Raw genomic sequence first — 27,865 nt, 5'->3', positions numbered from 1 at the left:
AGATGCATAGTTAGATAATGTTAGAGTTTTTCATGAATGGATATCATAGTATCCCTTAAGGGGAGATATAAACGCGTATTATGCTACTTTAAGTAACTTCCGTGTCTGAAAGTATACTTTTAGAAGCCCTAAGGCCGGTTACTGTGTTAAAGTGATTAGTATCGGTCTCATAAATCCAAATAGATGTTATTCCTATTACACTACAGCTTATCGGGCATAACAAATTAAAAATTGAAAATAAAACGAAGAGATTTATGTACATTAATAATCTTATCCATTTGATATCGTTCCTATCGTTAAATGTATGTATAAAAATACTTTTATTGATAGTGAAAGGAGTTCGCAGTGCAGTTTTTTTAATTAGAAATGAAACTATGTTTTAAATGTTGTTATCATTGGCAAAATAAGTGTGTTTGGCTTAATCAACAATTTTCAGTAGATTTTTGTTATTTACAAGGTTTTCGTCATCGAATATATTTTGTAAATATTCGTTGTATATTTGTAATTGTATCTTTATGATATAAATCAAAATGTTGTTTTGTGACAAAAATGATATTTTTCTCATTTTCACCAGTCAATAATGATCGGTTCAGTAAATGTTAATATTATTTAGGCTTACAAGTACATATACACATTTACGTTTGGTAGTGATAACTTTACACGGAATCCTTTTATAGATTTAATGTGAGAATTAAAAGGATTATTATTATGATTCACGCATTCACTTTTATGCTATTGAAAAACAAGAGATGTTATATGGTCTGCGAGACATATCTTGTTATGAAAAAAAATGATTGAAGTGGAATTTTTTTATCCAAATTCAAATAATAATAATTATTTTTTACACCTCTCCGTCTGATATTTGTATAGCATCAACCTATACGAAACAGCTTTAACATGATTGTGCAATATGCTTGAAATATCTACATGTTTATTTTGTGTATAGCTAACGAACAGAAACAAAAATAATAATCTTTTGGATCATTAAACACATTGTGAATACGATATTGTTACATATTTCTGTACATTTTACGAGTTGTTTTCTAACTAATGAAAAATCGTTTCTAAAATTGATGGTAATATAACAAAGGTCGGCCCGTTAAACATCTGTCAATTTTAAAGAATCTGCGATTATATGTTATTTCCGCGGCGATTAACGTTCGTGAGATACAATCGTCCGCGCATTAACAAAAAAAAATAGTTTCAAGCGAAAATGAGTTTTATAGAAGATGTGGTAACTAAACTTTTTTTTAAATGAAACAATTATATATTTTAAATGATATTTTTCTAATATAAATATATTTATATAATTTGGAATTTGTTTGTTCTCATTTGATCTCATTTGATATTTGATAAAACATTCGATGTATAGTCCAACACAGGAACACATTGCACTCACTGACGTCTGAAAACAGTTCCTAGTATTGATTCAAGTCGAAATGATGTGTAATTTAAAATGGGATCGTGTTATATATTAAATACTTTTTTTCATATTTTATATCAACATATATTTTGTACATGTACCAATAACACCGTAATTGAAATTATAACCCTATATATAACCTTACTATTGATCATGTCATTTAGATTATAATTATAAATGAAATATCTAATGGTATATGGAGATTGTGTACCACATCGATTAAACAGTAATAGTTATGTTTGTTATGTTTATATTCAGTTTATATAAAGATTATAACCTCTGGCAATATCACCTGTACCCTATTTCATTTGATTTTTGCTTTTGTTTTCAAATAAGATAGTTCTAAACTAAAATGGACATATACAATTATTCTATCATAATTGATTTCTTCGTGGCAGTAACTACATGTTACTTGTCAAGCTTTTCCGTCTATCGAATTTATGATTCTGTTTTATTGAACTCACTATGCATATTTGCATATATTTGATAACCTGTGAGCAGTTGTGTTTTAATTTCATTTGAAATGTCAGCATTTCCATGAGATGATTTTGGGAAACATTAATATTCCACATAACTTTCTAATTCTAGGACTACTGGCAAACGCCTTAGCCTGTCGGCTTTTGCATTTGAAGTGTTTATTCGCATAAGGTTACCAGATTATTTACGTAATCCATTGTCGATTAGAACGAAAATCAGTCATGCTTGAATATGCTTATTGATTTGCGATATTTACATCATCATGTACCCATGTTTCTGTCAATCATCTCATAATGTTAACCAACACTATAATGTGTGATAGTATTAATAGTGCTGCAAGGCATTAAATATGACGCAAAACACTTACTAATATTACAGTCCATACCAAATTGAATAATATAAGCGTCGCCAATTTGATATGCATTTAAACTGATTAACAATTTTGTCATATGTAAACTTGAAATATTAACCATAGTGTTACCCAGTACATTGCGCTTTAAAAATAAGTATTTCCGTCGGAATTTGCCAAATTAACCATTACATTCACTGACTGAAATATAAATATAACACTTTTTTTTACTTTAAAGTTATATGTGCCGTATTTTTAATACTCCCGAATCAAGAAGAGTTTTGAATATTTTATTCACCGTGAAAATTATCAACATTTTGAAAATTACAATACTTATAATGCATAGCGTTTAATTTTACAAGTACAGATCAGAGTTAAAAATTATATTTTGCAGTATTGCTTAAAACATTACAATTACATCATACGTACATACAGTCAGACCATGAAGCGATGTTGTAGTCTACTGTTTCATTTCACAATTTGACTAGAATTTTTTTAGTGATTGTAAAATTATCCTAATCTGCAGTTATGTTTTCGTCTAAACATGCATATGGCATAAAACAAGAATTTTATACTGTTTTAGGTTGTGTGTTCTGTGTCTTAACTATATTCAGCAAGCCCTAATGTTTTCAATAAATTGCTGAAGAAAAAAAAAATATTTTCGCACAGCTATAGCACAGGAAATAACTTTTGCATTACAAAGCTTTCTTGAAAATTCAAAATGATTCGGAAAGCAGGAGTATCCTTATTTAACTTAATTGCGTACAAATAGATTACAATATAATTATTGTATGATGACGTCAAAATAGAAATGATGACATCATCGTTTATTGTTGGGATTTCAGTGGCAGAATTCACCATGTCACCGAAAAGAAGGACGGACACCTGTTTCTATTAATGTCTAGAAAAAGGATTCCGTATCAAATATCTCTGTCGGCGTTGAAGCATCTTAAAGTTACGAGAGATCAAGGATCTTTTAAATATTAGTTTATAAGTATAATCCATATCAAATTATTACGTCTCCCTCGACAACCCCTTCACTTTAAATCACATTGTATTTACTTTAATTAGTACACGAGATTGAGTTTGGTCCAAGTTTTATTTACAATTCATATTGTCATGCACCATAATGACAGAAAAGTATTCAATTGTTGAAAACGGGCATCATAAAGCATTGTATACGTACGCATATAGTCCATGATAAACATTATCATTTGGCGTAATTTGATAAAAGTGTTATTTCGATGAGGTAAATATGCTTCTAGGTTTGGTAAACGCCAATATATGAGAACGTGTCATAATAATGGCTTTAATATTTGTCATTAGACATCCTTATGTCTAAAAAATTGCATTATGTGCATAATTGTAACCAACACATGCATTTTAATATGGACGCATGGTTCACATAATTCATTGAAATGTGGTCGTTGTTGTTATCTACGCTGTGTTCTTGCTGATTTATATAATAAAACGGCGTTAATAACTATACAAGGAGTGTCCATGTTATAAATAAAGGTGAAAATGTAATAATGGGGAGAAAATCGTCAATTAATAATCTGAAAGAAAAACACGTGGAATATTATATATATATACATGTAAAATTTAGTTAAACATATAAAAATGGGAGGGAAACATTCAATTAACAATTTAAAAGAAAAAAGCAAGAATTGTCCATATTAAAAATCATGTTGGAAATATAACATTAGAGATAGAATTGTCTGTAAAAAATTCAAAAGAAAAAACAACAACTGTTCACTTAAAAATTTAGTTAAATATAACAATTGGGTGAAGTTGTCAATTAAAAATTCAAAGATGCCCCATCGTTGACAAATGGTATTTGTTTATTATCAAAAAGAGGAATAGATGATTGAGTTTTTTCTTCAGTTACAAAAGTTACTTACTTTACACCAATAATCCATTAAAAAGTTTGAGCTTCTAATTTTACTTCAAGTTAAAAATATAGAAAATGATTGATTACATCCTGAACAAATACCTGGCACTATATCCTATATGGAATGAAGTACTGATTGCGCATGCATGCACCAAAAGCAATATAAATTATTTTTAATTAGTTTTTGTGTTTATTAGACATGTATATATATATATATACATACGATTAAACACCATTTATTTTTCAAAAGATGAATATCATTTATGCTCTGTCGGCGGTGGAGCATCTTTCAAAGAAAACAAAATGACTGTTCACTTAAAAGTCTAGTTTAATATAAATGGGGAGTACGATTGTCAATTAAAAATTAAAAAAATGACTAACCATAAAATGAAATCTAGTTAGATTTAACAATGGGGATAAAATTATCAACGTAAACAATCAATGTATTAATAAAAAGAAATTCTAAGTTAACATTAAGGTAACCGGGAAAGATCTACAGCAACCTAAAATACCTGGATAGGACGACCAAGCCAAAACTGACTAAAACACAGCTTCAAATCCCGACTGCACAATACAATTTTCCGATATTCTAGTATAAAAATAACGTATATTACGTAGAGTGGTGTGGTTCTATTTTGAATTTTACAAAGCAGTTAAACAACTAGACTGGCATTATCAATATTTGATTTAACAGACAATAGCTGTCAGTATATCTGTGAGAATCAATGAAGGATATAGCAAGGGCAATATTTACACTTGTATATTGCTTATTCTGCAAATGTCTGTAATACATTGTACATTGTATATTGAATATATTCAACTACCTGAGAAAACAAAGTTCATTGATACAAGGAACATGATTTGTGGGCATAGTAGTTAAATATAACGGTAGATTCCAGATGACTTTTATTATTCATGAGGAAACGTTCTTTTAACAATAAGTAAGACTACATGTTGTGCCTCGTAAGTCAAACACTGACTGGGCACTTTATAAATCATACACTGTTTAACAATGTAACATGTACATGTACAATGAATGTCCTATGTTTAAAAATATGTGACACGTCGATGAATTATTTATTTTTTCAGTATTAATAAAGATATATTACGCGATAATTTACACAAGGTAAAACAAACCATGTAAAGCATCTCTTACAATTGTAGAGTGGCCTTTGAGCTATTGTTAAGTGTTCCTAAAAAAGCATGATAGTAGACCTAGTCCCTGAGTAAAATATCTTAAATGTATTTTTCATTAAGCATTTCCAAAACAAGTACATATGCACTGCGCTAAGGAGGAAACTGCTATCATAGGGTTATTTAGCAACAATCATACAAAAATAAATGTTGATATGGGGATTTGTTATTTGTTTCCTCTGGACATATTTTATGTTGCCGCAAATGAAATGCATTCGTCATTTAAAATATCTGTTCTGGAGGTTTCTTTATTATGTATTATGCTAAGGCTTTTATAAGGAATATCATGTGCACCAATTGCGATAGATTTGACAAAGATTGTTTGAGAAATTGACAAGTGGTGGAAGGTCTACAAACACATTTTTGGCAATAGCACATACATCTCACGTTGACTACGTATATTAACAAAATTTAGACAATAATTACAGCATAGCTGAATATGTATAAAACTAAAACATTAACGACCACGTCTGTATACAGAACACCTTTGTATAACCACCATCTCTGTATGAAGACCATATCTGTATTAAGACCATATCTGTATTAAGACCATCCCTGTATAAAGACCACCTCTGTATAAAGACCATATCTGTATTAAGACCATCTCTGTATAAAGACCATATCTGTATTAAGACCATATCTGTATTAAGACCATCTGTGTATAAAGACCACCTCTGTATAAAGACCACCTCTGTATAAAGACCATCTCTGTATGAAGACCATATCTGTATGAAGACCAATACCACCTATGTATAAAGACCATCTATGTATGAAGACCATATCTGTATTAAGACCATCTCTGTATGAAGACCATATCTGCTTATAAAACCACGTTTCTACTAGAGTGCCAAATGACAAAATCCAACACAGTTCAATCTTTGTATATCGGCCACCTGGTTATAAACACCATTTTCCTCCGTCGCTCGGATAGTCGTTTGATTGGTTATGTAAGTTTGCAAGTTGTGATTTTGTTTTTGTTTTTTAGAAATCACATTCTGACCTACCAGAGTTCCTTCCCCTCGTTAACTCTCAGTCAGTTACTAGGTTTTACCATCAATCTTATAAACATCGCTTGAACATCTATTTCCTTCAGAAAGTTCCAGATACCATGTATGATGGATTTAAATTATTCTTACAAAGGATTTGTAAGTGAGACCTCATCTACGTCTTTGTTCTTTCCATGCAAATAAATTATGATTAATTGAGAAAAAAATGAACCTAAAAATACCTTGACCGTGACTAGAGTCATCACAACTAACAAGTAAAACATGGTGGCTTATCGACCAAGAAACTAGCGGTGATTCTATTTTGGCGCATTTTGTGCCAGAGAGTTTGTGCTTGCAAATTTGTTCTTGCAATAACGTGATCAAAATCAGTTGTTCTACAATATATTTTTGTCATCAAAAGAACATTTTCTGACCAATTCCCTAGCAAGATTTATTATTCTTATACAATGTAAAAATGTTCTTACTAAGATATACGGCCATTTGTTACACATTACGTTGTTCTCGTCTGCTTATTAGACAGGCTTCGCCCAGTTCCATCAATATTCCTTTACTGTAGGAATTACTAAACCTAAAAATGATCCATGAGAAGCATTAATGAAGGTATAAGGACAAATCCTAAACTTTTGTAATGTTTTCGTTTCGTATTATCATCCGTGTTCTCTTCAATTCTTCAAATTGAATAATAAGTTTTAACCGATTAATAACACAATATTTTGTAAAGGAGATTTTACAATAAAGCTAATTAATGAATTCCTTTAAGTTAAGCAATGTTGATGAAACTTCAGCTCTGAACTATACAACCAACACATGTGTAGATGAAAAAATTGTCTGGTAGACTAAACGCTTTAGTGAACACTAATGAAAATAGCAACGTCAAATAAGTATTGTAATAAATATGTTTTATTATTTCAACAACAACAAAAACCCACAATGCGTATCTGTTATGCATTCGTAGTGTAAAACATTCAAATTCAAACAATTTTATCTAATTTTATATTTTAATGTCTGATTGCACTTTGGATTATTTTATCATTGCTCTGTTATTTTACCGATGAAATGTGACTCAACATGCTTCGTTCTTACTACGATGTGTAACGATGTACATCAAGTTGTAAAATTAATTGGATATCTTATCTTTATATAAATGACGACACAGCCGGTATTAGAATGTGAACGTTTAATAAATACCAACAATAACAGTAACAATTATTAAGACATCGCACAGAGTCATGTTTGCTCCCTGTGTCGAATCTGAAATAGAGGAAAACAAATCATTATTATATATTACTATTATTGTTATTACATGGTAAGTATTTGAAAAACTTAATAATAATCAATAATACATTTTATAACAAAAAATAATGCTACAGCATTACTAATAATGATAATATGTTTCACTAGAATGATTAACTTTAATTTAAGCTCATTGTATTTAAAATTGATATTGATCTGGAACTCTGAAGTTTTAAACCCCTAAACCTAGACACGAACCTGTAATTTTTGAGTGTGTATTTTAGTTTTTTCAACAAAACAAAATGTTGCATAAATTTGATTAGATTAAAACTTTAACCTCAAAACATAGAAAGAATCGGTCATGTAATTTTTTGAGTGTGTATTTTAATATTTGAAAAAAAAAAGTTGCATAATTTGATAACATTTGATAACATTAAAGCTTGTGCTTACCTTAACATGAATGAGTGTCTCGCCGATCTTCATCTGTCTACATCTAACCAGTCAGAGTTCCGGTGATGTTGAAAGCAAACAACAGCAGCAGTCCAGAGATCACTGTAAACAAAAACATGTGAACAAAATCACTCGGTGGTCATACTGTTTTTATCTCATACATCTCCCATACCTCATGGATAATTTTGGCTGTTCAGCAATCGGCAAGCCTCGAGCTGGCCAGTCAAAATCTTTCACACAGGTAAAGTTATTCCTTTCCGATTGCTATGTCTATAAAGATTACTACATTAAATAGTGGAAATCGAAGACAGTGAATTATCATTTTATTGTTTCAATAACCCCAACTCTTCCTTTACCCCGACTTCACATCAAATTAACATCAACAATATCGAACATTTGGTCAATGAATTAAAGATATTAGTAGGATTATAACGAAGCCAATAAAATATCACCAATTTGACTCCATTTCGTGATATTGGTGTTAAGTGTATTTTATTAATCCAATAAATAAACTAACTGTAACCTATCCTTTTTGGTTTTTGAAAAAAGCCAAATGAAAACATGGTTGGAATGGCTGAAGGAGTATAATTAGAATTTTAGCTTTAAACACAACCACCTTTTATCTAAATTCTAATTTTATGTCTTTTATTGAAACTTCAGCTATAAATTACAACTCCGTCTTTTCTGAGACGATTGAAGAAAAGCAACACTTACAGAGAGCGAAGTTGGAGCTCTTCTTCTGTTGTTGGTTTCCATATTGGTAGTAATAGTTGCTCAGACCGTATCCGGGGTTAGGGTAAGCTGACATTCCATATCCGGCACCTCCGTATCCGGGGTAACCCATGGCAACAACGTAGGCCACCAGGCATGGGATGAGGATCAGGGCGATACACTTGTTCATCTTGAAGCTGTAAAAAGAAATAGATAATTGATATAATATGAATCTTGATTGAAACGAGCATTTTCATTGAATGAAAAAAGTGGTGGAAAATTGACGTCGCTGTCTGTATCGTCACTCCTGATTGGCTGATGAAGTGAATCCAGCATGAATTGAAATTTCTCGGATATGAGTTATAAGTAAGATGAACTTGATTTCATTTTCATGCTATATAGAGCTATCACATGAAGGCATAGTGTCACGATTTATCTGGAGTGTATCCTGCTTGAAATTGTGTTATATCTACATGAAGATTTATACTATATTTCATGAAAAATCTATTTGAGGTATAACCGGCCAGTATTTGTAAAAATGATAAAATATAACGTTTACCAAAGAAACAAAATATGTAGTTCACTCTAACTGAAGAGATCGACTTACCTTGAGTAGTGAATTCAGATCAGAACTGATTTGTGCTTGTGAGTGGGGTCGATTTATACTCAAGTAACGGAAGTATGTGTGGTCATAGCACGTAATATGGTGGTCAGTACTTCCTGAACCTGGTCACTGCAACGCTCCGTAATAGACCAGTAACCCAAATCTGTACACCATTTCTGTAATACTGTATATAGGTGCGAACGGCGGTGTCAAACTGACCATTTTAAAACGCCCCCAGACTTCTGCGCTCATGTCATAAGGGTAAGCTACATGTATCACTCTTAAATTGACGGCCATTTAAAGGCCACACATTAAAATTAATAGTAGGTGTAGTTTGATTTATTTTTAATTCTGTATTTTTTATTGATATAACATTTTGGTGATTGTTCATATATCTGTCATTTTCAGTGCTATTGGTGTGTTATCGCAATTTTTTTCTTTGATTACAATATTTCAGTGATTTATGCAAGCACGAAAATAACCAATTTCATCTTGGTTTCCCCCTCCCTTTTCCGAAAAGCATATATACATGTATTTAAAACTGGAAATATTTTTTTTCATTAATATATCAAAAAACATTATCTTCAAAAAAGCTTCACCGCGCCCGATGATCATAAACGGTCGATATACTCATGATTTTAACAATATTTGGTGTTTAATCATGTAAATATATGGGGGAAAAAAACAACATAAATTAACTCGTTTTGCTTTTGGTGCATGCGCAATCAGTACTTCACTTTATGATATAGAGCATATAGTACTATGAACTTTTTTCCGCAGTACCCATTAATTTAAAAAAAAAACCATGTTCATCTTGAAATAAAATAAGAAGCTCAAACTTTTCAATAGTGGTAGTTTAAAGTAAGTAGCTTTTTAACTGAATAAAAGTACTAATACATCTGCTCCTGTTTTTTATATGGAAAAATTATATTCGTCAACGGTGTAGTATCTTTAAAACAAATGATGCTACATTTGTATCAAATTTTCCTTCTTATAAATATTTAATGGTAAGCTTATATAAAATAAAACCTAGGCACATGTACATGTACAGGGGCCCTCCATAATCAGAGGGGTCCATCCATAATCAGTTACCTGCATGAACCAGTCTATATGATATTAAAGAGCGCGTTGTTAGAGTACTAGATTGGGAAAAAAATGACAGAGTAATCAATTTCCTCTAATAAATTTTGCTAACACTGTCTGAGATTTAGATGTCTCTGATACTGTTGTTTGTCTTCAGAAACATACATTGCAGTATATGTTTCTTTATCAAAGTAACGGTACATGTTCATGTACTGTACGGATTGCCTCCCTTATAACAGCTATCATTTAGTCAGTTGATGTAAATTAAATTATTCTCTTGTCTGATTAAAGATGCTCCACCGCCGACAAATGGTGTTTTTTCACTATCAAAAACAGGAGCAGACGATTTAGTATTTTTCTTCTGTTACAAAAGTTACTTACTTTACACCATTACCAACATTGAAAAGTTTGAGCTTCTAATTTTACTTAAAGTTAAAAATATGAAAAATAATTAATTGCATCCCGAAAAAAATCCGTGGCACTATATCCTATATGGAATGAAGTACTGATTGCGCATGCACCAAAGGCAAAATAAATTATTTTATATTATTTTTTGTTATTATTAGACATATATATACACGATAAAACGTCAATTATTGTTCAAGTGATGAATATCATTTATGCTCTGTCGGCGGTGGAGCATATTATGTTTTTTTGTTGTTTTTTTTTTTTTTTTTTTTTTGAGAATCACGTTAAAATCCAGCAATACCAGGAAGGTGGGCTAAAAATGGTTCATTTATCATCATATATTAAGTCTCTTAAGATAAGTTGGATCAGAAGAATTTTTATGTCGGAGAGTAAGTGGTTAAGTATACTGAAATCAGATATAAGCTTGAACTTATTGGCCAATTCTGGCAAAGAGTATTTAAAACAAATAAATAGCAAAAATCAGTTTTGGGTAGATGTTTTTAATGCATGGTATAATTTAAGAACAAAAGATAAGTTAAAGAGTAGCCAATCCTTACTTAAGACGCCATTATGGTTTAACAATGATCTATCTGTTGGAAATAAAGCAGTAGTTTATCGGAAATGGTTTGAGAAGGGAATAATGATAATTAATGATCTATTGAAATACAATATAGATTGTTCCTTTTTTCATTTAATGAATTCTGTGTTAAACATGGCGCAATAACAATTTGTTTTTGGAATACCATGGGTTTATTACTAAGACAAAGAAGTACTTGAACAATTTCCATTTCCCGTTTGAAACACTACTATATCCATTTGTTCCATTACACCTTGAAATAATACTAAGGAAGAAAAAGGGTTCCAAAGACTTTCATAATGTACTTAATTAAAGGAAACAACTGTCAAATAACTTCCCAAATTAAATGAGGGTTTAAATTTTGATTATAACCATGATACTTGGGAGAAAATATATTCTCTTCCCTTTTCTGTTACAAAAAAAATACTAAGCTACAGTGGTTACAATATTGAATTAATCACCATGTCTTAACAACTAACTCCTACCTATACAAAGTTTGACTTGTTCATAATCCATACTGTGATTTCTGCTTCATTGAAAGGGAGACAATCGTACATATTCTATGGGAATGTAGGGAAGTTAAAGTTATATGTGCCGTAACTGGCCGAAAATTTTGACATGTTATTTTTTCTTCAATTGTCTATTTAAAACCATAAGTTTTAATGAATAAAGCTGTGAAAATCATTCAAATGGACAGACAAACAAATATAATGCCTTATAAACGTTAGTTGGAACAAATAGGTTATGCACTGTGAAACTCTTGTTTTTTATGCCATATACACGTTTAGATGGAGACATACCTTCAGAAATCACTTTACAATTACTAATAATACTGTAAAAATGTGCAATGAAATTGTGGACAACAATATGGCTTCATTGTCTGACCGTATGAACTCATTTCACTACACTGAAGATGTTAATAATGATTTTTGGCAGTACTGCCAAAAATCATTTTCAGCTCTCTTTTGTACTTCTAAAACTAAAACCTTACTTGAAAGTATTGTAATTCTCAAAATGTTGGTAACTTTTGGAGTTGAATAACATATCAAAAGCTCTTCTTGATTCGTGACTATGAAAAATACGGCACATATAACTTTAAAGATTCTTTTGATAAGATTTGAGAATTTGCTATTACTCTCAGTATTCCATTTGCTTTAAATAAGGAGGCTTTGCTATTCGGTTTTATTAATCAGAATGGTATTAATACCAGAATTGATAATGAAGTTTCTTTTTTTTATTAAACAATATATATACAAAACTAAATGTTTACATAAAACTCTAAATATTTCAACATTAATTAACTCAATAAAAGATTACCATAAAGTTCAAAAAAATATTGCTTGTGGTAAATGTGAACAAAGTGTTGACAAATTTACAATGGAATGGAGGAAATGGCAAAACTTAATTACATTAGACCCGAATTAGACATTGTCTGATGATACCTGACATTGGTAGATCTTCCTCCCCCCCCCCCCCTTCTTCCTTCGTTGTCAGCAGTCAATAATTATACTTGCAAACATTAATCCATTAGCTGTTACTATTACATTGATATTTCTTATTATATACAGTGTATGATTTACGTACAGTACAAGTATATGATACTGGTACACTGGTGTCTGTTCCAGATTATTGTCACATTTATTCAATATATAAGTATAATTCTTTAATGAATAATCTCTTGTTAATTATTCCATTTCATTACTGGCAACATATATTCCCCACCTCTCCCCACTTCTTACCCTCCCACCCATCCCGTTTCTGACTGTTCTTTCCTTTCCTAACTTCTCTCCTGTAAATGTAACATGTTGTCTCCCCCCTGAATAAAAGTGTGTGTGGAAGGAATGAAAATAAAAACAAAAAGACAAAAATTATATGTAATTATAATAAACTTATCATGTATAATTTAAATATTCTAGTAAGAAAGTATGAGGGTGTATGAATGCATCAGGGTATGTGAGTTGTATGTGTGTATATGTGAGTGTGTGTGTGTTTGTGTGTATAGTGTGATGTGTTGGTGTTGTCTCATTGTTAATGTTATATACATGTACATGTACAAAATTTGAAAAAAAAAAAAAAAAAAAAGAAAGAAAAAGAATGATGTTAAATGATTAATTCACATCCACATTAGTTAAAGTACATTCTGTCATCCATTGTAATATAATTATTAAGATTGTGGTTTGTTAAAAGCACGACCATGCATCTTTAAAGATGTTATTGATGCTGCTACTTCCGGCACAATTTGCATCCACAGAACAAATAGTTCCGGGGGTGAAAAGCGATGTAACACCGTTGATGGCGACTGTCATCTTCTGAAAGCTGCCAGAAGCTCACTTCAAAAATGGCTTGCTGCAGCCAAGAAGACACCTTTGTGAGCGCACTAGTGAAATATCTATTATTCTTCTTTAACTTTGGATGCTGGGTAAGTCCATATCATCTTAATTCATTATGTCTCAGACTACGGTGAGTCACTGTTGTTTATGTACTAAGACTTGTATTTTGGATTGAAATATTTTTCTTCAAATTTTATCCCCTACGTTACTGTTCATAATTATTTTGAAATTTGTTGGACGGAAACAGGGAATTTGGATACATCAGTAAATCAATCATATATTTTCCCACTATATGCTACAATATATATGCATGTACGCACGTTTGTAAACAATAATATCATCATCAGCTTGGTGATAGGCCTAATTGACATACAGGATGATAGTACAGCTGTTCGTGATCATGATGGGTGAAATCAGTGTTTGAAAGTGGCTGTGAATTTTCTATAGACAATCAGTCACCAGAGAAATAAAATTCTATATGGCCCCAGTCATGTTTTTCATAGACTGGTTTTATTATCACATATTGACTTGTTAAATGAAATGTAACGTTAAGTGTTTAATTGAGAAGTAACAAAAAAATGTAAACTGTTAATGTTACAGTTTTTTCATGATGCATTTTTTTTCTTTATCCTGGTCAAACATTTGGCTAAAAACATACTGAAGTCAGGACATTCCACAGACGCAGACTAAAAGAAAAGTATGAGTCCCATATATAGTTGAGTTGGCAGTGCATGCATGTCCAAATTGCATAGCCATTAGCCAATAGGGCCAACATGATAAGATTTACATAGACCAACCAGATTATCTATTGCCTTGGGCCATCGGACCAAGTTTATTTTCGACCACTGAAATGAAAGAGACCTTATCATTAATGTTATCAGCTGAAAGAGAGAGAGACGTTCTGGTAGACATCAGCTGAAAAAGTATTGCGGCAATAAAACAGTCTGCTGAATGAGTGATATTTAAGTACAACATTATATCACTCAACTAAAAGTTAATAAGCGATCAACAGCTACAAATATAGAGACATTTATATATATTAAGCTAGTTATTGCCCTTAGTGGTAACTTATATTATTACCTGAGCTGAGTTACAGAGACCATGTTAAAATGATCAGCTTTTCTAGGGTTCCAAATGGCCAGTTTTAACACCATTCAAACCTGTGTATTAAGACCACTTGGTAATAAGAAGACCATTGTTTTCCTCTGTCCCTTGCGTGGTCAATAGACAGGTTTGATTATATATTTAAAGTTACAAGTAGTTAAAAAAGTTATAGATATACTTGGTTATTTGGCAAGAGTACACAAACTGTACTTAGTGTATATATTGGCATCCAGGTGCTACTTGTGAAACATGATTATGGCATCTAGCTCTTATGTGTATTATAACATATGCAAACCAAGGATTGTCAATACACCAAAAGCGGCAAAACATCTAGGATCAACATTAAATATTAATGTTACCAGATGTCGCAGGTGCCATTGGAAGTAGCTAGGTTTTTATTTCTTAGTTACCTGTAGTACTATACTATACTCTTGTAAAATATATAATATATTAGGCCTGAATAAAAAAAAAAGCTTAAGCAACTATATATGATATACTTTATAAATATAATGAGCACCTGCTTAAGTTCTAGGGGCCCAGTTATAAAAATGTATAACCAATTTCTGCAAAATTTTGAAATTCAGTCTGCATGTAATGGGTAATTGTAGTACTTGAAAATTGGCTTGTATTACTACTGATGTATAGTGCCTGTATATGTATATTAATTAAGCCTTTGTCAAGATTATTGCAATTAAAAATAAAAATCTGCGGATGTAAGTATAATGTTACATTGTCATTAAAAGGAAGGAAATTACAGAATGTAGGCTAAAGTATTTAAAGTAGGCAAGTACAACTGCATGCTGTTTCAGGATGTGATTCATATTTGTACATGTTGGTAACAAATAAGATAATTAATATTATAAATTTATGTAAATGCTCAAAAGTTTTATGTGACTTATGAAAATTGCAATGCCCTAGTATTATAAAATTAATTTATATGTAAATAAAGTCTAATAGACTTTGTTATTCTACTGAGTTATATATATCCATGGTAAGGTAAATGTCATAGGTATGCTTATATCTACAAGTTAGGATAAACAGTTTTAAGACACTAGCCTCGAGGTAATTGATGTTGCCTGTAGAAATTTAAACCCTGGTCAGTCATGCGACATAACGTTACGCCTATAGGTATGAATTAGCCTGTAGACAGATTGAAAAGGTGCACATGGTGATGACTTAACGATAAACTCATTTTGTTTTGGTGAGATAAAGCCAAGCAATAGGTGGAGTCATATAGGTTATAAACCAGTAACTAACTAAATGTGTTTTAAATGTACAATCAAACCTGTTGTGCTGTTGAAAAAGACACACCTCTATATAAAGTACACCTGTCTCTAAATGGACAGACTCATCTCAAGTTATCAACCCCATTTGCACAGCTGTGACTTTAAGCACTAGCTATATATATATATATAGTCTGATGCCCACGACTAGTGCTAATTGTAATGAACTAGTCCGATTGAACTTAGTGGCGATCTGCTCAATTATAATTGTTATAAAATACTATATCTGATCTGCAATGGTCAATTGCATTTTCAACCTATTTTTAGTGCATTCTGTATGCCATTATTTCAGTCCGTATGCATTATTTTGTTAGAATTTGTGTTTGAGAACGCTTCCAGACTGTATTTTGGGTCAAAAATAGTATACTGATGATGACTGAAATGATAAAGCAAAACATCTGTATAGTTATTTAGGACTAGTGTTTGAATAGGCAGACATGTAAAATTTTAGGATTTACTATGATTAGCAGTGAAAAAGTTAATGTCAAAGACTGTTTGTGCAGTTTCTATATACCCTAATTTATATACTTTTGTATAAAGGATACCTGACTGTACTTTAAAAGTTTAGAAAAGAGTGTTGAGAGAAAAGAACAAACAAAAAGGAACAAAAACAGTCATCAGTTACATTATAAAAGTTGATCTTGTTCCCTTGGTTAACATTTCTTAACTTTTATTGATATATTAAATAATCTCGTTGGTACTTTAGTTTTACTTTAAGTTATATTTCTTCAATTTTAAAGGTAAATTTTTCTTGTCCTATATTTGAGCAGGCATTTTTTTATAATTAAATTGTCAATCTATTTAAATCTTAAAAAAAAAAAAAAAAAAAAAATAACAGCCAATGCAAGAGTCTATTGGGAATTTATAAGACAAGTTTAAGAAATAAGGGGTATTTTCCCCATCTATCAATTAAACTTTTTTTAATATTATTCAATAATTTCACCCATAGTAGCATTTAATACATGTACAGTCAAACCTACTAAAAATACTCCTTTATATATATATATAAATGTAGCTGATTTATAATACTAATAAAGGCTGGTCACATCAACCCAAATTTGGTGCAATCATATACAACTGACCTCTGTATAAAGACACCTGTCTATAAAGGACATTTTAGATATTTGCTGTGTCCGTTTGTTTGTCAATTACAGACAGGATTGACTTTAATTATAAAATGATTAAGGACTTGCCAATTAAATCATCTTCATTGTACTTTTAATTTGTTGATGAAAAAGGCATTTTAGAACAAAAACTGACCCGTGACCAAAATATGATATAGAGTTAATTAAACACAATGAATTTAATTATGCTATATAGTGAGACATGGTGAATTACTTGGTTATAAACATATTATTTGTAACAATACATATATATTTTACTCTAAAAGGTTCTTTGTTTCAATGTGGTAATTACACAATCTCATAATTACTATTTACAACCTACATTTTCAGTTATTTGGTGGGGTACTTATCGGAATTGGAGTGTGGGCCTTTATCGAAAAGAATCGTTTCTATCACAAAGAAGTCCAGACGGTGTATGATATCATATTTGACCTCTCTGTCATCTTCTTCATCATTGGTTTCATTATTTTTATCCTGGGATATGCTGGCTGTATTGGTGCTCTCAGGGAAAATATTTGTCTTCTCAAATTTGTAAGTATTCAAATATAGTAAACATTTAATGTTATAGGCAATATGGATGTACATATTATGTAAATATAATTTTGATGACAGATACAATTGACAGTTAACTTTCTCCTTTGATTTTTCTACTCCAATTGAAAAATTATAGTTTCTTTATTTTACATTATCACTTGAAAAAAAATGTCTTCGGCTGGGAGGAATCTGAACTGTGACATGATTGGGCGGATGACCCCAGAGCAGTTCATGTTTGTTTTGGGAATTAAACACACTCTCCTTCTAGCTAAGTGACGGCATGTAGCTTAATCACTACACCAACCAAATAGTTCTAATTAAAGTTATATGTCATCTGTCTACTACTAGAATTTGGTTACAGTTTAATGAATACTAAACTTTTTGTTTCCATTTTCAACCATTTCCATTGATTGTATTGTGTGATTTTCCATTGATTGTATTGTGTGATTTTTCAGTACTACATAACAATGATCATCATTTTCCTACTTCTGGTTGTGGGAGCCGTATTAGCATTTGTGTTCAGGGACAAAGTTAAACAAATTCTGGTCGATGTTCTTCAACAAAATCTGATAACACGCTACCAGGATGACCCAGACGGCCAGAGCACTATCGACTGGATACAAGAAAGGGTATCAACTTTTATGCATTACTTAGTAAAATAATATATAAATTATATCAAATGATAAGCATAGCATTTGCTTGAAAAATGATTATACTTTCTATAGAATCATTCATAAACACTTTACATATTTAATTTTTATATTAGAAATACATCATTAAGGTAGGCTTATCAATTTTATTTATAAGTGGATGATTTCATGATCAGCAAAAATAGAAAAAAAAATATTCAAATAGTTTTAAAAGGGTACAATAAGAGGATCTGTAGAGAATTTCTAATATGTAAAATCTATTGACATACTATCTTACAGTAGTTAAACCAATTATTTCTCTGTAAATTGTAAAGCTGATTATCTCCCCTTATATAATTTAAGCTGATTATCTCCCCTAACATAAACAGTTTGATGTCTGTGAGTCAGTAGTCTGCTGTAGTTGTAAACTGATTATCTCCCCCTTAAAGTCGATACTGCTTCCCCTTAATTACTCTTATAGTTATATACACACTACTTAAATTTATATTTTACACTAATATACACACTACTTAAATTTATATTTATACACTAATTATCTCCCCTTTATTTGTTGGTCTGTAGATTTTATGTATAATTTTAACCGATTACCTCCCTTTACAGTTATGCACTGCTTTATTCTGGTCTGCCGATTTTAAGTATGATTTGAACCTATTACCTCCCTTTACACATGATACAATGTATTATGATTACCTCCAATTACAATTATACTTTACGGTATATATGTTGAATTATGAGTTCTATGTATGTTGTATTACAATACTAATTACCTCCCCTTACTTATATTTCAGTATATCTTAGTATGTATAATATTTTGAGTTTGATGTTTTCTACCTTACAGTTATACTGCTGTGGTGTGAACGGTTACCGAGACTGGAATAGTAATCAATACTTTAACTGTACAGAAGACAACCCCAGCCCACTACGCTGTAGTGTTCCCTACTCCTGTTGTAGAGACCCTGACGTTCTCACGGTAGGAACCGGTGTAACTAAAAATAGATTTGTTCATGTTATCATTTAGTCGCTTGATCAAGTAGATAGCAAGAAGTATCCAAATAAGTAGTTTTCATTTTATATTCTCAATTTGACGAGTTATGTGAGAAATCACCATTGATATTTGATTATTGAATCATAAGGAGATAAAAATTTGAAAATTGATAAGTACTTTTGGTTTATTCTTGTCTGTCTCACCCGATCCCCGTCCAGCTATTAGTATCACCTACAATCTCCACTTATAGACATAGTTACATGTACATGTAATTTTTTTCATTTATTGATCCAATTAAGTCTGATTTATTTAGTGTTGAATGTGATGTGTGTATCACATGTATTTTTGCCACAGAGGCTTGAGATACATGTATTGATGAATGTGCGTTATGATTTACAGCCTGGAGTGCCCAATATACTTTGTGGGAAAGATGTTTTAGAAGAGGTAAGGGAGGCAATTCTTTTCATTTGTTCTCAAAATTTTCTTTCTGATCTGCTGGAGTAACTCCTCTTAGTTTCTTCAAATTGATAAAACTGAATGGTATTAAATTGTATATGACTGGAAATCTCATTTCCTTGCATTACAATTGATTTCATTCTATATGAATCTATATAATCATGCATCTTAAAACACCCAGAAAATCCATTTGTCCATATTTAGGATTTTCTCCAAATAACAAATCATATTTTGTATTATTTATAATATTCATGCAACTTGAAATTTATCTATTTGAACAATCAAAATTGTCACTGACAATTGCTTTATAAAAAATATAAAGAAAAAATAAATTTGATAGTTTGTCAAGAAATGATAAAATGGTGATACATGTATTATGTAAATGAATCAAAACATTACTTCATCAGGCTATTAGATAAATAAACCATTGCAACAAAAAAAATATATTTTGAAATTACTGCAAGTTGTGCATTTATACTCATGTTTATTTTCCACCAGTCTGGAGATATTTCTATTATCTACACCATTGGATGTGTGGATGCAGGGATACGGTTGGCCGAGAAGGAACTCCCAGTCATGGGGGGAATTATTATTGGACTGGCTGTTCCTCAGGTAATTTGTTCTTTACACAATCATTAAGATATTATCTCAACATATAATGTAAACTTTATTTATTTTACATCGATTGAGAAACAAGTTATACACTTACCGGTATGTAAATCACTCTTGATGGCCCAGATGTAAGCCCGTGAGGGGTCTTAGTGTGGGAGGAAACCAGAGTGTCCGGAGAAAACCTAAATGATCGGGCAGGTGACCCCCTATCGGGCAGGTGACCCTCTAACCTTTTCACGTCCGTGCCAGGGATCGAACCCCAGCCGGCTTGGTGAAAGGCAAGCAGCTTTACCGAGCACCCGACATTATCTCATCTCAAATATAAAGACTCTACACAGCATTTCAGATCTCTAAGCTAATTGCTAACTAATAACCCCATATTTCTGACCGTCGCAACTAACTGTTCCTCCATTAAATTTTCATAGTAACCGTTCTTGGAACATTTTCAAATTATAGACGTCCATATGTTACACCAATTGACCAAATTGATCAAAACTGATCAAAAAGCTAATAAGTTATTGACCTTTTTTACAAAGCCTGTGTTAAGTGACCTGGTTACCATAGCAACCAAAGTTGAGTCGATCGGACAAAATGTTTCTATGAACGGACAGACTGACAGAAAAGCCATTGACTTCGTTTAGGGGGAAATAAATTGACAATTTGATAAAATTTGATTTATGTATTTCAGTTATTTGGAATTTGCCTCTCACGACTATTGGAGGGTCAGGTGATGGATCAAAGAGCAAGATGGGCGCAGGCACATCATGGACATCATCAATAGTGTATAGCAGCACATGTACAAGTTATGTTAAATCAGGTATAATAGATGAGGAGTTCATACAGTTCTGACACTATGAACGCCACCATTTACCATGGACCTAATCAGGAGGCTTTTAAATTTGGAAGTTCTTAGTGTGTTATGAAAAGCATTTTGGACTGTGGTCAAGACCAGGTAATTGATACATCCTAATCACAAATGTTCATCTGACCTGATTGCAGTTAATTGTACAGTAAATATATGATAACCCTAGGTTGATGCAGCAGAAACATTAACACATACCAATGTTTGCCCATTACTTTTCTATATAAAAAAATCAAGGACTTTATCTTTTTGTTGTATAAAGCGAAAGGGACTAGTTTGATCTGAATATCAACACATACCAATGTTTGACCATTACTTTTCTACATCACAAAATCAAGTACTTCTACCTTTTTGTTGTATAAAGCGAAAAGGACTAGTTTTATCTGAGTATCATTGACATTTTAAGAAAAAGGTTTTATGACATGAATCAAATTGCTGATATTTTAGGACACCAAAGCAACCTTAAGGTGAAATAGTCTCCAGAAGTGTTGATAAGTTGTTCAAAAAGTAAACTAGATCTGTCGTCCAGGACACCAACTTATTTGCCTCCAGTATAATTATGAACACCATACTTCGTCAAAACAGTGCTTTGAAATACATGGAAACTTTACGCTATCAACGATTCGTTTGGGATATTAATTAACTCATAATTCAATCATAATTTTTATTAATTTTTGATTTATACAATCTTCATGTACAACAGTGATGAGAAAAGGTTGGAATAAGGCATCTTTACATATTAATTATTCGAATATATCAGAAGGATTGTCACTAGCAGGTTGTACATTGTAGCATAACTCATAGAAAATATTAGTTTCTTTAACTTTATATTCTCAAGTTAGTCATTGGTATTTAAATCATTTTTTCGTAACATTTAAGCATCTACATTTCTAGTTATCGCAATTTTGAAAGATTCAAACTGTATGAAATTATCACCATGTAAAAGCCTTACCATCTTTAATGCGATATATTTGTCAACGAAAACTGCAGAAGCACCATTTAGCATTACTGATTGAGTTGCATAATAAGAAATTATGTAGCTTAAAATTTGTATTTATCAAAAAATGTTTACTACTTTTTTTTAAAAAACTTAATCATGCATCATTACAAATGGTTCATTTATACTACATGTTGGAGGTTTATCACGACGAGACACTTTTGAAACATTATCTTGTGTCGACAAAATAGCGTCTGATCAGAAAACCGCTGTCCAGTCATGTAATGAGAGTAGTTCATTCAGAAAAAATAACCAGAGTTTAATAACCTGTTCTCGTGCATGTCGGATCTGAAATAGATTTAGTTTTGTTGATATAAATGAGATAATGCTTCACATTATACGCTAGTTTTCATGAAGAATTTCTTATCGGTTTATTATAAATGATGTATTGATTTGGTAATTTAGGTGTCCATCTTTAAGTGTTTTCACCATCCCAGAATCAATTCAATTCAATTAAGGTGTCCATCTTTAAGTGTTTTCACCATCCCAAAATCAATTCAATTCAATTTAGGTGTCCATCTTTAAGTGTTTTCACCATCCCAGAATCAATTCAATTCAATTTAGATGTCCATCATTAAGTGTTTTTACATTCCCAGAATCAACGGTGCTGAACCAACAATTATTTATCTCATGTAAATTTTCATTTTCATCTTAAAATATTAGCAAATTTCTTAATTTTCACGTTTAGAGAATATTGTTGGACGCCAAAAGATCAAAATATAACCACATACAGTACTCTTAGATATGACAAACTAGTCTAGATATATAGAAATTCTGTTGTTTTTTTAAGCTGTAATAGCTCAATACATTGTATACTAATCTTATCTGTGCGTAGGTATGACAAAATAAATGAATGTATCCTTTTATAAATTGATTACACATGGACTGATTTTATGGAAAATTCATTAAAAGAACACAATCATCTTTATGATTCTTGCCAAATTCCTGTATCGTATTGGTAAATGGATGTTCATTTTACTTTGAACAGTGTATAAAGCTATTAGCATTGTTTGAGATTTTAAAGTTTATATATACTCAGTATTATTTTTATGAAAGCGGTTTGAATTGTTTGAATTTTATTTTTAAAACAGTGTCTTCCCTACGTGAATCTCTTTTTGTAGCTTTATTCACAATTTTTCAAACCATTGGTTGATTATTTTAAGAGATATGCATTTTATTACGGCACCCTTCAGTGTTTCAGTATTGAATACTCTGCTGGTTCATTTTGTAATAAGCATCACCATTCATTCCTGTTTGATGAACATATTTTTCTTTGAGTTTATGTACAAGTACTTATTTTTCCCCTTTTTATCTTCAGTTATTCCTCAAATATTACATTAAATATAGATGCATTATGATATATCAAAATGTCAAAAACATTCCAGTTTCAACCTAAATACTTGTTTTTGTTTACATTTTTATAAGACCATTTGTTCCATTATTTCATTCCTAATTCATATTTATTTATCACTGTTATTTACTGTTTGACGGCATAACCTTGTAGCTTGTACGCATGGAGCGTTATTGCATCATTTAGATGAAGATATCACCTACATGTACATCACTTTGTGTTTGTTTACATCAGTTGTAGATAAAGCTAGGTATTGTTACCCTATTAAGTTACCTGAGAAATCGCGATCGAAAATATTATTAATACGAAAATGATCAGCTACATGGTGTATTGATTTATCATAGTTTTGGCAACATACTTAATATTCTGTAGTTTGTACGACTACAATTTTACTACAACAGCATATTTATCATATTGTATGGTGTTTTGTTGCCATTGATTACAATATTGCAGTGGCCAGTCGAATAATATACATGTCGCTAAGTTACGTCAATTTACATTCTGGGAATAGTGATATGCATTGTTTTTATATACATGTATATATTGATCATTCTGATTAAAAATTGTGCTGTTTTAATTTGCATTCACAGACAAAAGTATTGCTGATGCATGTAAACAGTAAGAAAATTATGAAAATGGGATAAGTCCCTCAATTTAAAAATTTTCGATTCGAATGTGAACATATTGAAGTTAGTGTCACATGCTGAAAGAAAACTTGTCAAACATCCATGTACATCGTCTGGAAAATTATGAAACAAATATAGTTCAGCGCGTGTGGGCTGAACAGATTTGACTGGTGAAGATTGAAAAATAATATTAAACATTTAGCTAGTATTCTTAAGTCCCAAATTTGATTCTTTGACTATTATAGCATTTTTCTTATTCTTGTTTCAACTAAACATTCTTATCGATAAAATGCTGACCTAAACTCAGTTATATAGATCGTCTCGAAAATACTTCAATAATTTCAAATGCGATGGGTTAGTCTGAAAACGTGTCGTTGCTGAAAAGGTATTTTTTTGAGAAAATATTTCCTCACATAATGTAAATGTATCAAAGGCTCACTACCTTTACGAAACGGCTTTTAGTTTTTAAAACGGGAATGTAAAACGAGATCGATAATTTTATAGAGTCGCATAAGTTATTAACTTACCGTTAATACTACACGTATCATCACCTTCTGAACAATTTGATTGAAATAAATAAGATGTTAATTTTTATAACGTGGGTCGTCTTATGTTTAAAACAAGTCTTGAATACCGCGCGGTAGTTGACTATCATTGCGCCAGATGGTAAATCTCCACTACGCAGGGAAGCTTTAATATGTTTGGTATTGTAACCTCATCTGAGGCCATCGATATATGTTTTCTGATGTTATTAATGTTTTTAAGAAACATGTATGTTTTGCTCTGGTAGTGGGCCTTTAAAAAGTTATGTTTAATTTGTCTTTTTATGCGACAATATTCTACAAAATAGGGCTAGATGTTACGTTTTAAGCATGTTTACCTTTGTGCCGTATTGCTGGTAGTTGGACTAATTACTGGTGATAACCGTTCTCTGTTGACTTCATATAGTATGTAATATAGTTGAGTCGTAATTTTTGTTTAAAGTTTGAAAGATATTTGCTGATCATTTAGACAAGGTTTTAACATGTTGTATTTTGTATAATGTCTTTCATTGGATATGTGTATTGCCAGTTGTTTTTACCCATCAACAATTTCTCGATCTTTAATAAGAATGAATAAGGGTTTGCGATGTATCAGTACGATTATATGTAATACCGTTATGTAATATCTACTGACAATATGTAAAACTTTATGAGTAAGAAGTTTGCGACTGCGCCAATGGTGTTCCAAATAAGAAATTATCATTTCCGGGAAATTGACTTGTTATATGGTAAATACATATATTCTTATGTATTCAGTTAGACATTTTCTAACACATTCTTGACTAGTCTATTCAGCGCCAGTAACGAATGGTAATTTTGTTTATAACGCGTGCTTATACCTGCTTTAATATCTAGTCTATTAAGTACAAATTTTGTATTTGTTTTTGTTAGTTATATCACACTAATATTTATACACAGGAATTTGACACATCTCATTACGTGTGATTGAGAGGTGTCAAGTCCCTGTAACATTTAGAATTGATCTAGTCCAGCGTTAGTTATGCAAATTTTGAGTAGTTTTGTATGGTTCTGTCACTTACACACATGCATTGGTATTTTTATACTAGATTTTAATTATATGTTTAATATTAAAAAGTCAGTGGTATTGCTGCAGCACTTTTAATATACCAAACCAATTGTTATATTTTGCTGTTAAATATTTTTTGTTGCTTATGTTGTCGCATATGATTTTTGAAGAAAATATTCTGGGACCACTTATGATCAAAATGAAATTAAAGTGTAGCTGAAACAATGATCAAAATGAAAGCAAAGTGTTGCTGAAACAATGATCAAAATGAAAGCAGTGTTGCTGAAAGAATATAAAGACTGTGTACTTTTTTGTCTCTAATTATTACGAAATTGGTTATGCATATATTTAGAATCTTAGAATGATTTTCGCTTATTTAAAAAATGAGTTAATACAGTTATTTATGCGAAGTACATCAAGAAGATTATGAGAGTACCCACCGAAGTAATTTACAAGATTAGAGATGGTGCATTTTGTTATAAATATTGAAAGAGTAAGTACTTCGATGAATTAATATTGAATTAATATACATGTTCGCTGATAGGACAACAACGACAGTTAAGTCTTTATACATCAATTTAACGTATGAAGAACGTGTTTTAACAAATTAAAATACTTGGAAATGTAGGAAATTACCTATCAATTTGTCATTTTTAAGTACTATTCAATATCGTATGAGTTGAAGCAATGATATCGACTGCATATTCATAAAACGTCACAATTCTTGCCTAATTTTATTTACCAGTATTATTTTTTTAATATTAGTGTATTTATTTTAGCTATCTATTTTTGAAACAAAAATATATATGTCATGCATTAGCGTATAGTTCAATAAGAAATTTAGTTGGAAGTATTTCTATCTTAAAAAATTATAACAATGTATGAATCGATATTTGAGATTTATTACTGAATTTTTTGTTGTTCAACATTTGATAAAAACAAACCATGACATAAGAGCTGCTGGTTTTGGTTATTTCTGTTGTGTGGTTTCTAGCTAATTTTGACAATTGAGGTCATACTGATCATAAATTGTTTTTTAATGCTATGCATATCTATAAATATTGATAAGGTACAATGGTGTCATTGTTAAGCTTTTCATATTGTGTTTAGGCACCAGGAACTTCATTAAAATAAGGATGTAGAACACTATGGACATAATTTTGATTCATTGCCATTAATCTTCTCTGTACATAGACTCGAAGTTGTTAGATATGTTAATTGTGCGCTTTGACGGTATGATAAATAATCATTTGAAAAAAAACCCATGGGATTTTCATTTGATGATCCTTGTTATAAGCGCGCTTTTCTCTAAATGTATCATATCCAAAGTATCGTGTTGTCGTCAACAGTGATTCCACATGCCAGTTAAGCATTTATTACCATATTGTGTATATCCATATCATTGTTTGATATACAAATGTGTATATCATGTACATACATGTACAAAAGTATGATATGCCGATAGTTTATCTTTAAGTTTATAAATATTCAGATTTCAAAGCTGTAATCTATTTGCATACATTGTATAACAATAGGGGGTATTGGTGTCAACTGTATTTGTGTTTTTTGGTAGACATTAGAACCAAAAGATTTTTTCCTCCAAGTGCATATCCATGACCTTATCAGCTTCAGATAAAATAATAAAAAAAAAAAAACCAGAAATCATCGTCATCAATTAATTGGTCGAAAAGATTTACAGTTAAATGGAATTAGTTTGAAAAAATAATGCTTCATAACCTTTCAATGTAACATTTATCGTTTATATTGACATCCATTTCTTTTGTGAAATGGTGAAGATAATAAACCACGATATATTCAGGGCAGTCCTATTTGACTGTATTGTAAAATGAGATTGAACATTTTGTAATAAAATAATCATATATTATATTTAGTTTTCAGTTTTGTGTACAGAAAATGATATGATCGAGATATCTGTTAGATTATATAGTCATGTGCATGTACTGATAAAAACGAT

At 31.1% G+C, this 27,865-nt stretch overlaps 2 protein-coding genes across 2 annotated transcripts; one reads left to right on the top strand and one right to left on the bottom strand.

The window, feature by feature from the left end:
• Positions 1 to 7,223: 7,223 nt before the first annotated feature.
• Positions 7,224 to 9,473, bottom strand: LOC138335795 (uncharacterized). The gene is made up of 4 exons (XM_069284957.1): positions 9,343 to 9,473; positions 8,739 to 8,932; positions 8,025 to 8,126; positions 7,224 to 7,592 (listed from the first exon to the last, which is right to left on the bottom strand). The coding sequence occupies exons 2-3, from the start codon at positions 8,923 to 8,925 to the stop codon at positions 8,068 to 8,070; spliced, it is 246 nt and encodes an 81-aa protein (XP_069141058.1). The 5' UTR covers positions 8,926 to 8,932; positions 9,343 to 9,473; the 3' UTR covers positions 7,224 to 7,592; positions 8,025 to 8,067.
• A 3,600-nt stretch (positions 9,474 to 13,073) lies between these two features.
• On the top strand, positions 13,074 to 27,777 carry LOC138335294 (tetraspanin-33-like). The gene is made up of 7 exons (XM_069284315.1): positions 13,074 to 13,826; positions 17,579 to 17,779; positions 18,238 to 18,411; positions 19,271 to 19,402; positions 19,817 to 19,861; positions 20,372 to 20,485; positions 21,174 to 27,777. Exons 1-7 carry the CDS (start codon positions 13,746 to 13,748, stop codon positions 21,264 to 21,266), a joined length of 840 nt encoding a protein of 279 aa, XP_069140416.1. The 5' UTR covers positions 13,074 to 13,745; the 3' UTR covers positions 21,267 to 27,777.
• Positions 27,778 to 27,865: the final 88 nt, after the last annotated feature.

This window comes from Argopecten irradians, chromosome 11 (genome assembly GCF_041381155.1).
Source record: "Argopecten irradians isolate NY chromosome 11, Ai_NY, whole genome shotgun sequence".
NCBI classification, from domain to species: Eukaryota; Metazoa; Mollusca; class Bivalvia; order Pectinida; family Pectinidae; genus Argopecten; species Argopecten irradians.
The sequence above is the reverse complement of the archived record's forward strand: the minus strand, read 5'-3'. Positions and strand labels throughout refer to the sequence as shown.